The 15,995-nt window shown below is 42.6% G+C and overlaps 1 protein-coding gene across 1 annotated transcript in view; it reads left to right on the top strand.

The window, feature by feature from the left end:
* Nucleotides 1–15,995, top strand: part of WDFY2 (WD repeat and FYVE domain containing 2) — a 123,150-nt gene that overhangs the window by 80,377 nt on the left and 26,778 nt on the right. Inside the window, exon 4 of the mRNA XM_080925987.1 lies at nt 10,631–10,685. Coding sequence (XP_080782113.1) covers nt 10,631–10,685 — 55 coding nt within the window. The remainder of the gene's footprint in view (nt 1–10,630; nt 10,686–15,995) is intronic.

Below are 15,995 nucleotides of genomic sequence, written 5' to 3'. Positions count from 1 at the left end.
CATTCTCTTTTACTGACCAGGAGACTAATGGGGCTTGAACTAGAGCTTTCTTCATGTAATAAATCTGTGGTTTTAGCCTTAAATTGGACACCTCCTCTCCCTTTAATACCTTCCAAGAACATTCATTCCTGAGACTCAGAAATTGTCCTGGGGCTTCTGTCTTGACCCCTTGACCTTCTCTCGTGGGCAGCTGGTTGTTTATACGCAGCATTAAGAAACAAAAACATTGTGGAGAGAAGATGGCAGACAATAAATGGTGTGCCAGCCAGGTGAGCCGCTGAGGAGCAGCCTGACAGTTAAGCGGTGTAGGAAGATTTCCAGTTTGCTGCTTTACGTATAAACCAAAGTCTGTGGGCGAGTTTGTAGGAAGGAAACTGTGTGCTAGTTTTCCATCACTGTGACAGCATCCCCAAAGGGAAAGAAGCTGGTTTTAACCTCATTCCGTGGCTGTGCGCTCCATCATCCAGGGGCACGTGCAGAAGATGCCTGCCCACTCTGCAGTGCTTTAGACACAAAACAAGACGGGGAGGAGGCACACCATGATGACTTCACTCCACTAGGCCCTGTCCCCACAAGGTTCTACCAGTAGTGACACCTGTGACTAAGCCTTCAGCACGCGGTCCTGGGTGACAGTGAAAGTCTAGACCACTCCTGATTCGTGTCAGGTGCTCAGTATGGAGAGATGGTCAACCTGTTCCTGCACATATCCCAACTTTCCTTCCGTCCCTTATCCCACACTCTTCTGTGCCCTGGCATATTAGATGTGATCGGAGGTTTCTTACACAGCCAGAGGCAAGGCTGAGCAGAGACTGAAGATAAAGTGTTTTCTTCCCTCCACTTCTTACAAGGACCTTCATCAGAAGGGGTGAGGGGTTGCTGGGTGCAAGATACGTGATAGGCGGCAGCAAAGCCTCAAAGCCTCTTCTCATACGTCTTTGCAGATGGTGAGGTGCCAGCAGGGTCAGGCAAGTCTGAGCAGGTCAGCTGTCTTGTGGAAGCCAGTGCCTCTCAGACTGAGGCCAAGGAAACCGAAGCTACTCCATCACAATTCTAAGAGCTTGTCTTTTTGCTCCCACTCCCTGGCTATGTGTGGATTGAATTCAGAAGCAGCTTGAGACTCAAACTGCTTCTCTTCATTCAGGAAGCCATTAAAATGGAGACATACAACTCTTGTCACTAAGCTTTGTTTTTAAAAAGTTCCATTTCTATGGACTTTATTAACCTATATTATACTGAGTTAATATTTTATAGTTTATCAGTTTTCACTACTAGTGTGATAAATATCAATTCTTACAACTCACATGAATGAATGTCCTTCAGAGTCCTGAGGAGTTTTGAGAAGCATGCAAGTCCCAGGATACTTGTTGAAACCCAGAGTAAGGCTCATAAAACGTGAGCAGCTTGCAGACCTTGGGCCAGTCCTGCCCACTTTCTGAGTTTCAGTTCACAAGGTATAACTTCTGTGGCTGAAAGCCTACACTTGTTTTCCTAGCATCCTGGGCTTCCTCATTGTTCTCCAAAGACAACCCCAGCCCCTTCTAACACCTGCTAAGCGCGGTTCTTTTGGTCTCTCTTCCCAGCAGGGGTTGGTTTTAGCTTACTTGGCCTGTTGATTTTCTCTCAAACTTTAATAAAAGATTCTCAAGTTTGAGGGAAAAAAATTCCAGCCAATTGTAGAAGGTCATTTTGAGCATTATTCTTCTAGGATTTGAAGTTTTATTAGTGGACTTCTTGAGTACTCTTGTGATGTACAGCAAAGTGGAGATGATGAAGGTGTAGAGTTTGGCCTGTGCCCCTGCCTTCCTCGTGCACCCCACCGCTGTATGAACATATCCTAGCAGAGCGGTGTGCTCACAGTCGGTATGAACTCACGGACACATCCGCAGTCTTGGTTCTCTGCGTTCTGGGCATGGACGAGCGCCAATGTCATGTGGCTGTCACTGGATCATACAGTGTAGTGACATTGCTCTGTGGTGACAGAACGGAAGCTAAGTTGTCTTGCATTCATTGGATTTTCTCACTGAGCACAGCAGACATCCCAAGAGAGACACTGAGTGTGAAACTGGTTAACCAACACAGCTTTCTTGCGCGGCCTCTGGTCACAGACTCGACTCTAAATGGAAAATCCTTTTTCCTGCCTGCAAGTCCTTGCAACCCAAGGAATATGCATAGAACCTAGAATAACCTACACATGCAGACTGTTAGGAAGCAGACAGTCAGTATGGCTCACAGCTTAAATTTGATTCAGAAATCCCTGAAAACAGAGGCAAAAAGTCGACACTGAAAATTCAGAAGCTATGTGATGAAAATGTAGCAACACTTTCACAATACTGACTTTATGTCAGATTCATATGGAGGGGTTCCTTATGTTATTAAAACTAGACCTACTACGTGATCCTACTTAGGGATGCCTGTCTAGCGGGACTGACAGCAGATATTTGCAGTACTCACAGTAGCCAGAGCAGGGGAAGTTTCTGTCAAAAGATGAATAAAGAAAATGTGTGTACATATGATGTTGAATGTTGTGCATTGCATCCTGTTCCATGTGATGAATATCAGTAGACCTGAGGACAGCGTGCTCAGTACAGTGAAGCACACTCTAGAATCACAGAGCAGAAGAGCTCTGTGAGGTTCACTTGCATGAGGCATCTCAGGAAGTCATAATCACAGAAGGAAGAAAGGTTAGCGCAGAAGACCCGGGTGAACACATACTGTCTTCTGTCTCAGCAGTCTGTCTGTATAGTATTCTTCCTTGTAAGGAATCCCAAGTGTTCAACATCTGTTTGATTTACACCTTGAAATCTCGAATTTAAGACCCATTTTAGAACAGTAAGTACAGTGTGTAAGCGTTCTCTCCCTGGCATCGGAGGCTGTACTTACTCTACTTGCAGTGGTGCTGATCCTTGGTTCACGAACTCTAAAAGCCACCTATGTATCTCATTAAACTCAACAGTAATACAGTAAGTTGATTGATTAAGTAGTTGAAGGGTTATTTTTTTTCTCTACTGTTAAAGTTAATGCTAACTTTAAGCCAAAATCTAAATAAAAACTGAGTATTTAGTGTAAGGGAGATAGAAGGATGGGGTGGGGGTATATATATATATATTGGGGTGGAGTATTATATATATTGGGGTGGAGTTTTATATATGTATAGGGGTAGAGTATTATATATATATTGGGGTGGAGTTTATATATATATTGGGGTGAAGTATTATATATATTGGGGTGGAGTTATATATATGTATAGGGGTAGAGTATTATATATATATTGGGGTGGAGTATTATATATATGTATAGGGGTGGAGTATTTTATATATATATGTATAGGGGTAGAGTATTATATATATATTGGGGTGGAGTATTATATATATATATATATATATATATTCGTACGTGTGCTCACACATGTGTATGCATTCACCGTCAGTTAAAATCAAGACATTAGGTAAACAATGCTCTGAACACGTCTGAAAACAGGCTCAGTTACTATGAAATGAAATTTACTCATGCCACATCCCAACTGTAAACTCATGGAAATATTTGTACAATGGTGGACCTCTAGTTCCCCCGCGGCCATCAGACTTGGGTATGTATATTCAGTAGATGGTTTTATGGGAAGAAAAAAGCTTCTGGGAAATAGTAACTGTTGACTCCTTAGTGTAGAAACCTGGCAGAGAAAGGACTTCTGTAAAAGGAGAGCCTTCATACTTGTGAAGAAGCATTACAGTGTCATTTGCATATTACAGAATTGGGTCAGCTTCTTCTAAGAATAAGAGTTCACTATCTAAATCTCATTATTATCTAAGGAGATGTATTAGAAACAACAGAGGTTAATTCATTTTTTTAAAATTAAAATTGTGGCTTTTGTATTAGAAATATGAATCTTTTAAATTTTTGTGATATTTCTTTTTTACTTTGAGATTATAACATAATCACATTGTACCTGCTTCCCTTTCTTCTCTCCACAGCCCCCATATACCCTCTCAGCATTTCTTAGTTGCCTGTAGTTCTTTATGTAGAGCAGAGACTTTGTGGCTTTCCTAGTCTGTATTGACGTGTCTGTTGTTGGCGTCATTTGGCTCATGTTTAGAGAGTCCTATTGGTGAGACTTTATGGTGTAGCTTCTGACATTCCTAGAAAATAAAATCTCTCAGAGAAAACTCCTTCTTTCTCTGGTTTTTACAATCCTCCCACCCCATCTTTTACAATGAACATTGAGCCATAAGTATAGGAGATGTTTTATGTATGTATAATATATTATATTTATATAAATTTACATATATTATATATTACAACATGTAATATATATATTCATTGGGACTGTGCTTCATAACTGTGTTTTGATTGGTTGTTATTTTCTATAGTGGTCTCCATTGAAGTGTCTTTGATGTGATATTGAGGATTATACTTGCCTGTAGGTATAAGAATAAATAATTTAGGATATAATTAGGGATTTTGCTGGTTTAGCAAAATGGCAGTTTTAGATTCTCCTCTGAAATCCATGGCTTCACTAGCCTTGACTACTTGGCTAGGTTCCCAGTACAGGTAGATTTCCCGTTGTGGAGCGGGTCTTAGGTCCAGCTAGAGGCTGTTGGTTCCTGTCAGACCATGTGAGCCACTGCTGCACCTGTGGGGTTATCATGCATGAAGGTCACCACTGTGTTCACAGGTGTGCTAAATAAGACTCTTGGTTGCTTTGCTCCTTTGGAGCTTGCATGGTGTTCTTATCCACTGCCCCAGCCTGGCCATCCATGCCTATGCCCAAACTAACTTCCAGGCTTTTGACAGGACCTGCCCTGCCTGTCCCCCAGCACTCCAACCATAGGCTCATCTCATGCCACATTCAACATCTCCACCTAGCCTCATCTGCCCACGCATCCTGCCTACCAACCAAGTCTCCTCTGTCTGCCTGACTTCATTTCACCTAAGCCATGGTTGTCTTCCAGCCTAACCTGCCCACACATCCTCTCCTACGCCCTAACCCACTTCATCGATATCAGACCTAAGATGATAAAAGAAGTCCACATACAGGGTCTCATTGCAGAAATATAAACAGTATGGAAGATCAAGCCAGGAGTACTTCACCTCCAAAACTCACAGGTTCTGTAGAAATGCTTGCTAATGAGAATCATCCAGGTGAACATAAGATATAGAATTTTTAAAAACAAACATTGTAAACTTCATCAAAAAAATTCAATGAATTTAAAAAAAATACAACCATCTTGGTGGAATTAAGTAAAAAGAACTTGAGAATAAACATCTGAGTGATGCCCAGAAAAGCAGACATAGGCAGTAGACATGACAGGCACAGCCCAAGACTGGAGGGTGGAAGCATGGATGGGTGGAACGCTGAAGAGGGCTCGGGCTGAAACAGGGCGGCATCGAAATCCCAGGTGCTTAGCTAGAAATGTAAAGGAAAAACCAAGTGGAACAAGTCTGTCAGAAGGTCCTGAAGGGAAAATAGGGGAACGTGGGGAACAGAGGTGGAAACACAGGCGGGACAGTGGGATGCTGTGGGGCAAACCCAACTTCAAGTCAGAGTTGTAGGTGGGGGAGAAGAATCCAAGTCAGCGGTGTAGATCAGCTTATCGAATTCTAAGTGTGGTCTCTCCTTCAGCAGTGGCTTTGTGTAGCACATCCTGCTTAGAGCCTGGTGACTTCTCTGTGACCTTTTGCTAGGTAAGGAAGCACAAGCCACCATTTCTTCCTATTCTTTGTAAATTTGGGTGTGGGCGTGGTGATTGCTCTGTCTGTTCATCTGGAAAGAAAGCTTTTATAGGGAATGTACCTAGTTCTATTTTCTTGCTAAAAATAGACGCATCATGCACCCAGACAGTATACATCTTTGATACACCATACACTTGACAAACAGTTGATAGCTAATGATCTAATTTTAGACTCTATTTTTATCTCTAAAGTAGTGTTAGATTTTAAGAAGTAAGAGAGATTACTGGCAGGCTTTCAAACAAAGCAAGAAACTTAAAATGTGAATTTAAAAATATTTTATTAGTGTATATATGATATATGTGGGGGAGGGGTACACACATGCCAAGAATAATTTTGTGGAGTAGGTTTTCTCTTTTTTATTTTATGTGGGTTCTGTGGATCACACTGTGCTTGGCAGGCTTGCGTGGCAGGGGCTATTGGTACCGAGCCATCTTGCTGCCCAGTAGATTTTTTAATGTATAAATAAGGTGCTGTGGCTTCATCACCAGGATTCTATGATCTGTTTCAATCATCCTTACATGAGGGGGACAGGGCTAAGAAGTGTGTAATATTCCTTGACTAGCCACACCGGACTAAAGAGACAGAATAACACACAGCACCGAGAACGTCCTAAGGGTGACCAGAAAACAGCAGGGTCTGTTTTATTCTGGTGAGAAACACCTGACTGCCCACCAGCATCCTCCTTAGGCTGACAAAACTCAACAATAACTTGGATTAGTTGAGGCAGCTCTGTTACCTAACAAAAGACTTGGTGTCTGTTTGATAGATGTATTTCAAATGCAAATAAAAGGTGATTAACAGTTTTCTGGTGTGTTCTAGAGGGTTGTGATTGACATGTGTCTCAGCAAGCATGGACTGGTAGTACTTTTTAAATGACAGAACATGTTAGCAACGTAAAAAAAAAAAAAAAAAAAAAAAAAAAAAAACCACTCTTGCCCAATTGAAGTAGTTTCACCATCTGATTGACTAATTTGCTAGGCTTGTTTTCAGAGAAAGCAAAGGCGACAAAGAAGAGTGAAGCAGTGTCTGCAGATGCTCAGAGCTGCTCAGACTGGTTAAGGATTAAATATAAAGATGGGAGACAGTTCAGCTGTATAAACGTAAACATAAGTTCCAGTGCAGAGCCTGAGGATGTGGTCAGGCTGGTAGCATGCTCTCATCTAATATGCACGGGGCCTGGGTTCCATCTGTGGCATCTCATAAACTGGGTTCCGTGCTGCAAGCCTGCAGTCCCAGCCCTTGGGGTGGAGGCCAGGGTTCAGGCCATCGGTGAGGCCTTCAGTGCTACCAAAGATCCCACAAATATAATACAAAGGCACAGAGAGACACTGTCAGCTTTACTTATTAAATAAAGAGTGTGTTTCAAAGTCTAGAAGTCAAAACCTTCCTAACATTGCATGCACTGTCTCGGGCGTTACTGTTATCCAGATGCCCTGGGTTTATTGTTGCCAAAGCCCAGAGTCCCGGGCTCCTCTGCCACTCTCTCCCTTACAGAAACACTGCACTGCTAGTTCCAAGGTGTGACTTGGCCAGGCTGCAGGTAAGCTGTTTGCAGAGGTGGTGTCATTGTCATTGTCACAGAGCGGACAGGAGATGGAGAACACTGCACTGAGGGTCAATCCCCTCCCCTTCCTGCTCTCTGTGTTCTTCCTACGGCTGTCCTTACTTCTGTCTGTCCAGCCACTTCCTGACTGGCCGGACTTCCCTGTGAGACTCAGGGCAGCTTGGTGGCTGTGCCAAGCGTGTTGTGTTCCCCTCTGCTGGCCTTTCCCCAGCTCCAGCTTCCATCTGACGGCTTTACCTCAGAGATAGTTGTTGGGTTGGGGGTGGGGAGATAGGGCACCAGTTTAAAGCAAAATCTAAGGCCCGAGCAATAAATCAGCAGTTAAGAGCAATGGCTGCTCATGCAGAGGACCTGGTTTTGATTCCCAGCACCCATGTGGTGGCTCACAACCATCTGTGACTCCAGTTCCAGGGAATAAAGCAAAATCTGAGGAAAAATGTGTACAGAAAACGAGGGCCAAGTAACATATATGAAAAAAGTAAAGAAACTGCGGTGTACATCAGACCACAGCGAGATGCCATTTCCTTGCACGTTAGTCTGGCAAAGGTGAAAAGAGGAACTCTCCTGTGGGTGAGACTGAGTGAATCCTTGTCATGTGAGTGGAGAGACCGAGTGGCTTATGGTTCATGGAGGGTGATGCAGGGCCCTGCGCTTGAGTCAGCAACCTTGTGCGCACCCGCCATGAGTCATGTGCCTCTGCGTAACAGCGGATTTAGAGACATTAAATAGAGTGACCATTTAAAAAGAAGGGCCGTTATATAGGACATCCTAGAGTTATCAGAGAGAATAAAACTAAGTGAATTCCAGGAAGATGGCGCCGATATATTTTACGGGGGGGGGGGGGAGGGGGGATACTCATTATCCTGTTTTTAGACAATCTAACTAAACAAAACTACTAAGTGTGCACCCCTCTGTGTAGATTCACAAAAGCATTTACCTTTTTAAACAGGGTGTACAAGGTATACCAAGTAGTCTAAGTCATTTGCTTAAAGAATAAGCTTGATGAATGTGCTGACTTTTCCCATGTGTGCCCCTTGTGTGCAGTGTGTGCAGCGTGTGCAGTGTGTGTGGGAATAGGCATTAAAATCGGTGAGGTGGTAGACAGACAGTGGGGTGGAAAAAATAAGAGGGCAGATTTTTTCCCAAAATAATTTAATCTAATCTTTATCAGTCAATCCTAAAGAAGTAAATGTAAGCTTTAGCCAGAGTTTCCTATTAGATTATTTATATTAGCCATATGTAACAGTCTGACTGGTCAGTGTCTGTCAGGCCTCGAGTGGACATGTTTTCTCATGTAACATACCTTCTGAGAATCACAGCACGCTATACACTTACTTAAAAAAGAAAAGGGAAATTGATGAATAAGAGGTGACTGCCAAATTTTTATATTAAAAAAGCATCGAGGGCTAAAGAAATGCCTCAGCCATTAAACGACCAGGCTGACAACCAAAAAAAAGCATCCCTGACTAGTTTTCACAATCTGTTTTATTATAAATACTGTTATTACACTGTATAATAACAGTATCATAGATGTAATTTCAATTATACTGATATCAAAGAAATGACACCATAGAGGGACCTGTAAATAGTTATCAGTGGCATGTTTAGAGTAACATGTAGTGTCCATGATTAAAGATATATATATAGATTAATAAAAAATGATAATATCTCTCCCAATTTTCCCTGCATGTATATTTTTATTATCAAAGGAAGAAAATATTTTTAAAAATTAGCTTATTAGTACAGTGAGCTGATAGTTTTTATTTTGTATGCATGTCTTAAATCCTACACGAAGACCTGGACCAATTTTTATTGTGTGCCTTGCCTTTTCCCAAGAGGAAGTTAAGGCCAGTGAACCATGGCCGTCTGTGTCACAGATGACACAGCTTGTCCACTTATCTGTTGTGTTTGCAGCAGACATGTTTTCCGTGTGTGTCAGAGGCTCTGAGAGACCAGGCTTGTGTGAGGCTTTGGCAGCCGGGCAGCCACACACGCTGTCAGTTCCTCTGGAGGAGGCCTGTTTGCACAGTTCCAACTATTCTGTTCCATTTTGTGTTGAACTCTTCAGAAATGAGGAGATGCTCTGCCACTCCCCAAAGGATTCATGATGTAAGTCTAAACTGGCAAGTTTAGTAGTGTTTTTCCCAAGGAAAATGTTTTGAAGAAAATTCCTTTGTAGGTAAGCTTCTTACCGGGACTGTGGCAGAAAAACAGAACCAAAGAAGCTGTATGTCCTGTCATGCCGTCCTCTTTTACCTTTGTGGTGCCTGTCACAAAAATCATACTGTGCTTTCGCCTAAAAACATTACATAATCTCTGGGAACTCAGTAAGCATCTCATAGCAAGAAAGGAGCTACCATGTCTGTCCTCCCACCCTGCTTTGTAAGGAAGTCATCAGAGAAAAATTCTGGATGCTTCCAACTATGTGAAAAGCTTTATTGTTCTGTTGGAAGACTGAATAAAACACTGCTTTATAATTCACCTTCTAAGGATATGCGGGTGCTTGCATTTAAGATGCTTAAGGAACTCAGCTGCCTGCCAAGCCTTATCAAAACCTGGTTGGTGTCTTCTTGAGCATGGCTGGTGCATTGGTAGTCCAGGCTCACCTCATCAGCTTAGGAGGTGGCGTCACACAGCTGACAGACATTGGTTGAAGACTCTCTGGAGATTCAAGGATTGAGCAGGAGCAGCCCTGGGAGCTCACTGAGGGACAGTGAACTGCTGATGTTATCAGCAGACTCCGGATTGCTAACCTCAATATCTCAGTGGAGAACTGCTGCCCATTTGCTCACTGATAAAGTCTCAAATGTTTGCTGTGGCGCCAGCGAGATTTTGAATTAAGACTGGCTTGACCAGAATCCAGACTTAGAACATCATCTCATCTAATACAATTTCTCTTATCTAAGAAAAGCCAACTTGAGGGTTGTGAGGTAAAATTTCTGATCTTACATTGGATCAGAGCTTGGGTTACTCTTGGGAGAGGGACACACATGCCAAGTTGATTGACAAACCAGGAATATTCTCTGTAATTCTGTTATGTGGTCTGTTTACCAGAGCATAATTGTTCATTAAAAACTTCAGTTTTGCTTGGGGCCTGGAGGATGACCACAGTTACGAGTTGCTTTCCCAGAGGACCGGGGTTCAACTCCCAGCACCCAGAAGATAACATCCAACCATCTGCAACCCTAGTTCCAGAGGACCTGCCTCCCTCTAGTGGCCTCCATGGGCACTGCATGCATGTGGTGCACAGACATACATGCAGGCAAAAACACCCATACACATAAATAACAATCTCAAGAAAACATTCCTTTTGCTTAATGTTTTTCTCTTGTCTTGTAGGAGTTTATTTTGTCTGAAGATTATAACAAGATGACACCTGTGAAAAACTATCAAGGTTGGTGTCGCAGGAGATCCGGACCCTGCTTTAAAACTGTTCCTTCATAGTTCCATCCACACCAAGAACACCTAAATTACACGGGGGAACAAAAAGAGAAACCCTGGGAGGCCAGCATTACCCCGGTTTATGAGCTAAGTCGTTGAGGCCAGAGAATCCAGGTTCTACAGGGGTCAAGTGCCAAACCGACTAGGGCAGGGCAACTCCAAGTCTGTGCTTTCTGGGAACGGTACAGCAGGTCCAGGAAAAGTGGAGCCAGCCTCAGGTTGCTTCATGTTTGGTGAAATGCTTTGAAGTGTGTGTGGGGGGTGATAGTTTCTATAATGTCTTTAACAATGGCTTATTGGCCAAATTCATTCTGACAATCAGTAGTGTCTGGAGGGGACCTTTATCCAGACCAACAAAACCGTGGAATCAGGGCATTGGGTTCTTAATGCCCAGATGTCATTGAATCCAGGTATTTTAAGCTCATTCACTCTTTGTAACCTTCCAGCATCTCATCCATGGCCTCCAAAGACACCCAGCTAGCTTGGGTTTGGAAGGCATTGCTTTCTTTAAGATTTGGAGCTAAATGTATTTCCATGTGATTTTATTCCTTAATTGTTTTTTATACATCACTAATCAAATATTTACTGAGTACCTACAGTGCTCCACTAGCTCAGGAGTGTAATAATGAACAGAAATATATCGTGTCTATAAGAGGCTTATGTGAGAGATTTTAGAATGTGCCCTTCCAGTTTTTGCTTAGTTTGTTGGAATCACAAAAACTTGAGTTTCACCTCCCTTCAGCCTCTTAAACAGCTACAGAAGCGCCTGTTCTGTTCCTTCTCCTTGGGTCATCTTCGTTCACTTCTCTGACAGAAGCATCTTATGTCTCAACTGTTTTGTTTTTTTAAATAAGCTGTTGTTTTCTAAAACCATGTTTGACTGTCTTGTTCGGATCTGAGGTCTCACATTGTAGCATTAGGACCATTTAAAAATGCAGCCTGGTGGTTAGTGCTGTGTAACTTTTTGTATGGTTCCTAATGCTCATGCTCTCCCCTCATAAGGGTGAGCTAGACCTAGAACATGGTACGTGATGGAGATCACTTCCAAGATTATGTGCAGAGACTGGGGCATGCACTCAGCTTCCTGCTCCCTAGTGTGCGTGTCTGATGATGTGAGCTAGCCTGTGGAGAAGCCTGCGGGCTAATGAGCCAAGAAGCATCTCATCAGCAGTCAGTGAGGGACTAATACTCCCTGCTCAGCAGCCCATGAAGAACTGAACCCAGCCAAAAGCTATGTGGGACTGATTAGAACCTAGCTCACCCTCTGCTAAGCTTTCCAGGGACACCCCACACACGGCAATTTCCTCCCAGGAAAAACCTTATGGCCGGAACATTTTTGAGCCACAGAAACTCTGAGATAGTAAGATGCTTTGAGACGTCGACTTTGGGATAATTTACACACAGTAGATGCGTGTGAGTAAATTACACACAGTAGGTGCATGCGTGTGAGCTGCTGAGTAGACCCCACTCCTCTCCTGGGCCCAGTTGTGGCTCACGTGGGGCAGGCAGCACTGCAGTGTCCTCACAGCATGTTTCTGGGCTGCATCCCGTGCTTTGGAACGTCTGCTTTTCTTTCTTTGTACTACTAACTCTTGGGCTTGTTGATCAACATGTTACTTATCATTCATTTTACTTAGCCTGTCTGCTCAGTTTATCAAGACACATTGAAATTCTAGTTGCCATTACATAAATTAACTCCCTTCAGCTTTGTGTTTTTCTATCTTGCATCTTTGTTAAGAGTACACATCGGCAGAACCTATTACTAGGATTTGTTGTTTGTATGCTCTTACTTGCCAGGTTTTCTAGCATAGCCCACATGCTTTTTGTCAGACAATTACAAAAACCCAATAACCAGACTCTTGTGGATGTTTTTTTTCACAGACTCCTAGTGCTGATGGTAAAATAATTTATTTTTGTTGCTTCTTTTAATCCAATGTTAAGTTTATGAGAAAAAAACAAAGTTTCCCATTTGCCAGAGCAAAGAGAAAAGCAAATCACAGAGGGTTGATTATACCCTGCACTGACTTTGCAGCTAGCTCCCTTGGGGAGATAGAGAGCCAGGAATAAGGTCACTGTGTGTGACTGTACCCCTAACAGCAAGAGGTACAACCCAGACCTGAGTAAGACAAAAGGTTGGAACTGAGATTTCTACAAAAAGTCCACAAAGGATTATGTCCTCATGAAAAGGAAGGGATTGGATTCCTCTACTCTAGGAGATAACAGGAATTTATCCTGATCTCAACCCTATAAATAAGAAAAACCTCCGATAGGTCAAAACCCATCTGAAAATTCTTGCATGTGAAATACAAATCTAAAACAATCATATAAAGCTGGAAGCTCTGTGTTTTGAAAAATGATTATTAAAGTAGTTACTGATCAGTGATATCCCCAAGCACTACCAGAACTACAGACCTGTTTAAGACAAACTACAAGTGTGAGCAAGTCACAAACAGTTGGTGTAAGGCTGTATGTCAGTGGCACGGCCTTGGAATTGAGCTCTGGCAGAACAGTCGAGCAAAAATGCCCACACAGGATTAACTTTTACTTTTAAAAAGTATTAAAAAAGCAGAGGAAGCCACCACACATATTAACACTCATGTTAGCAGGAGTCACAAACAGAGGAATTAGAATGCCAAACCTTGGAATATGATTAGTACCTGAAAGAGATTATAGCATCATATTTAAAATTTTTAAAAATTTTTTATTTTATGTATATGAGTGCTCTATGTATACCTGCATGCCAGAAGAGGGCATCAGATTACATAACAGATGGTTGTGAGCCACTCTTATAGAAGCTCCATCTATGGCTGGAGGATGGCTCAGCAGTTAAGAGAACTGACTGTTCTTCCAGAGGTCCTGAGTTCAATTTCCAGCAACTCTGTGGTGTGCCTGAAGACAGCCACAGTGTACTTGTATACATGAAATAAATAATTCTTTTAACAACAAGAAGGAGGAGGAGGAGAAGCAGCCGCCTGTATGTGCACAGTGGTAACAAGTTCCTTGGATACTGTGAACTGACATCATCCAGAAGCTCTGTGTATGACACCGTGTTGGTATGTGTAGGTAGACAGAACAAATGAAGTCAATAGATCTTTGAAAGTCACAAACGGCAGATCACTCAAGAAGAAATAGATGATTCTTAAGTTGTATATATGTAAAAAGAAGTTGACTTTTTAGTTTAAAAATCTTCCCCTAAAGAAAACTTGTATCAGGGTTCTCTAGAGGAACAAAAGTGAGAGAGGGAAGATGATGACTGATTGAAAGATAGATAGATGGATGGATAGATAGATGATAGACAGACAAACTGATTGATTGCTCAATTGATTGATTCATTAGAATGGCTTACAAGCTGTGGTCCAGCTGATCCAGCAAGGGTTGTCTACCAGTGACCAAGGAAAAGTCCAAGAACCCAGTGGTTGTTCGGTCCATGATGTTGGACGTCTACACTGGTCTTCAGTGTACAGCGGAAGCCCAGAATGTCAGCTGTAATGGCAGTAAGGAATGGATTTGCTAGCAAGAGGGAGAGCAAGCAGACAGAGAGAACAAGTGTCCTTGTTCCTTTCCCTTTACTTTCTTAGACATAGATATATTCCTAGATAAATTCCTAGAGGGTTTCATGGGTTATAGTTTATGGAACATTAAAGAAAAAATATTTAAAAAATATGTGAAACTACAGGAATTCTTTTGGAAATTGAGAAGTAAAAGACTTCCCAGCCCATTGTTAAGAAATCAGTATTTCCTGATACTAATGCTATACAAAATCAATGCTATACAAAATCAATATGAGAAAACTAGAATACCATTATCCATACAGACAGATGCCACAAGTGTAAATTTTACCACACCCAGCAATATATACAAAAGAATGCATTATGGTCATGTGAGAGTATCTTAGGAATGTAGTATCAGATTCACAATAAAGACTAAACGGCAGCCAGGCAGTGATGGGGACCTTCAATCCCAGCACTCAGGAGGTGCATGGATCTTTCTGAGTCCTAGGCCAGCCTAATCTACATAGAGAGTTCCAGGACAGCTAGGACTGTGCAGAGAGATTCTGCCTCAACAAATAAATAAACAGGGTGAGCAAGGGCATTTGGAGAGAGACAAGCACGCCATCAGCATGGTGAGGAACTGCCGCAAACCCAGCTCTGTGGCAGGATGATGCTGAGACTAGGATGCTCCTTTCCCCACTTCCTACTCAGGAAGCCAGACAGCAAGCCCGGGGATAAGAATCTGCCTTCAGGAATTTCCTTCTGAGGAAGAGTTGTCTCCTTAGATTATGTTTTTGGTTTTTGGTTTGGGGGTTGTTTGTTTGTTTGTTTGTTTTTTGAGTTTTGGAGAATTTGTTTTGTTTTCCCACTGACAGTCACACACTAAGAAAACTGACTTCACCATAGAAACAAAGGTTTGCTTTGCTGTTCACATGTGTGAGAGGCGGGGGGGGGGGGGGGGGATTCAAATATGCCATTTTCTGTCTCTGCAGTGACTAAGAATGTTTAACACTGCAATTGGCAGATGGCTTTACTGCAGTGGGGCTGCAGACAGCCACCCACACTGTGTAATGCTGCTTAGTAATGGAGGTGGGAAAGCTGCACCTCCTCCTCAAGAGTCTGCCCCTGCCCAGCAAACCCCAGCCAGGCTTCAGAATGCCCTCGGCCACTCCTCCCTTTGTATTTGTTGCCTGGCATCACATAGTAAGAAAGCAAAATTCTTCTTGCCTGAGTTTGTTAAGTAATGGAGAAGCCATGAGACCTTAGCCAAAGGTCTCAGCTTCACTGCACCTGTTTGCCCAGGTGAGCAGCAGAGAGATGGCCAGAAGCTAGGAGTAGGCTCTCCTTACTCTCAAGTTGTGCGATGCAAAAATTCTTCTGGAGGGGTTGTGCTTGTACATGAGTAACCATAGGGAGTCACTTTCTCTCACATATACATCTGTATAACAGACATTTCATTCTTAATCTCAGCAACTTCTCTATTGTTGTGATAAAAAATACTTTGACTCTGTCAATTTACAAAAAAAAAAAAAAAGCATTTATTTGGGCTTATAGTTCCTGAGGTAGAGTCCATTATGACAAAGCAGAGACATAGAGATAAGAACAGCTCACAGCTAACACCTTGATCCACAAGCTGGAAGCAGAGAGAGCCCACGCTGGGAATGGCATGAGTCTTTTGAACCATCAAAGCCCATCCTCAGTGACACACCTCCTTCAACAAGGCCACACCTTTGAGTCCTTCCCAAACAGGTCCACCAACTGAGGACCAAACA

This window comes from Micromys minutus (assembly GCF_963924665.1).
Source record: "Micromys minutus genome assembly, chromosome: 12".
In the NCBI taxonomy this organism is placed as follows: Eukaryota; Metazoa; Chordata; class Mammalia; order Rodentia; family Muridae; genus Micromys; species Micromys minutus.
The sequence above is the reverse complement of the archived record's forward strand: the minus strand, read 5'-3'. Positions and strand labels throughout refer to the sequence as shown.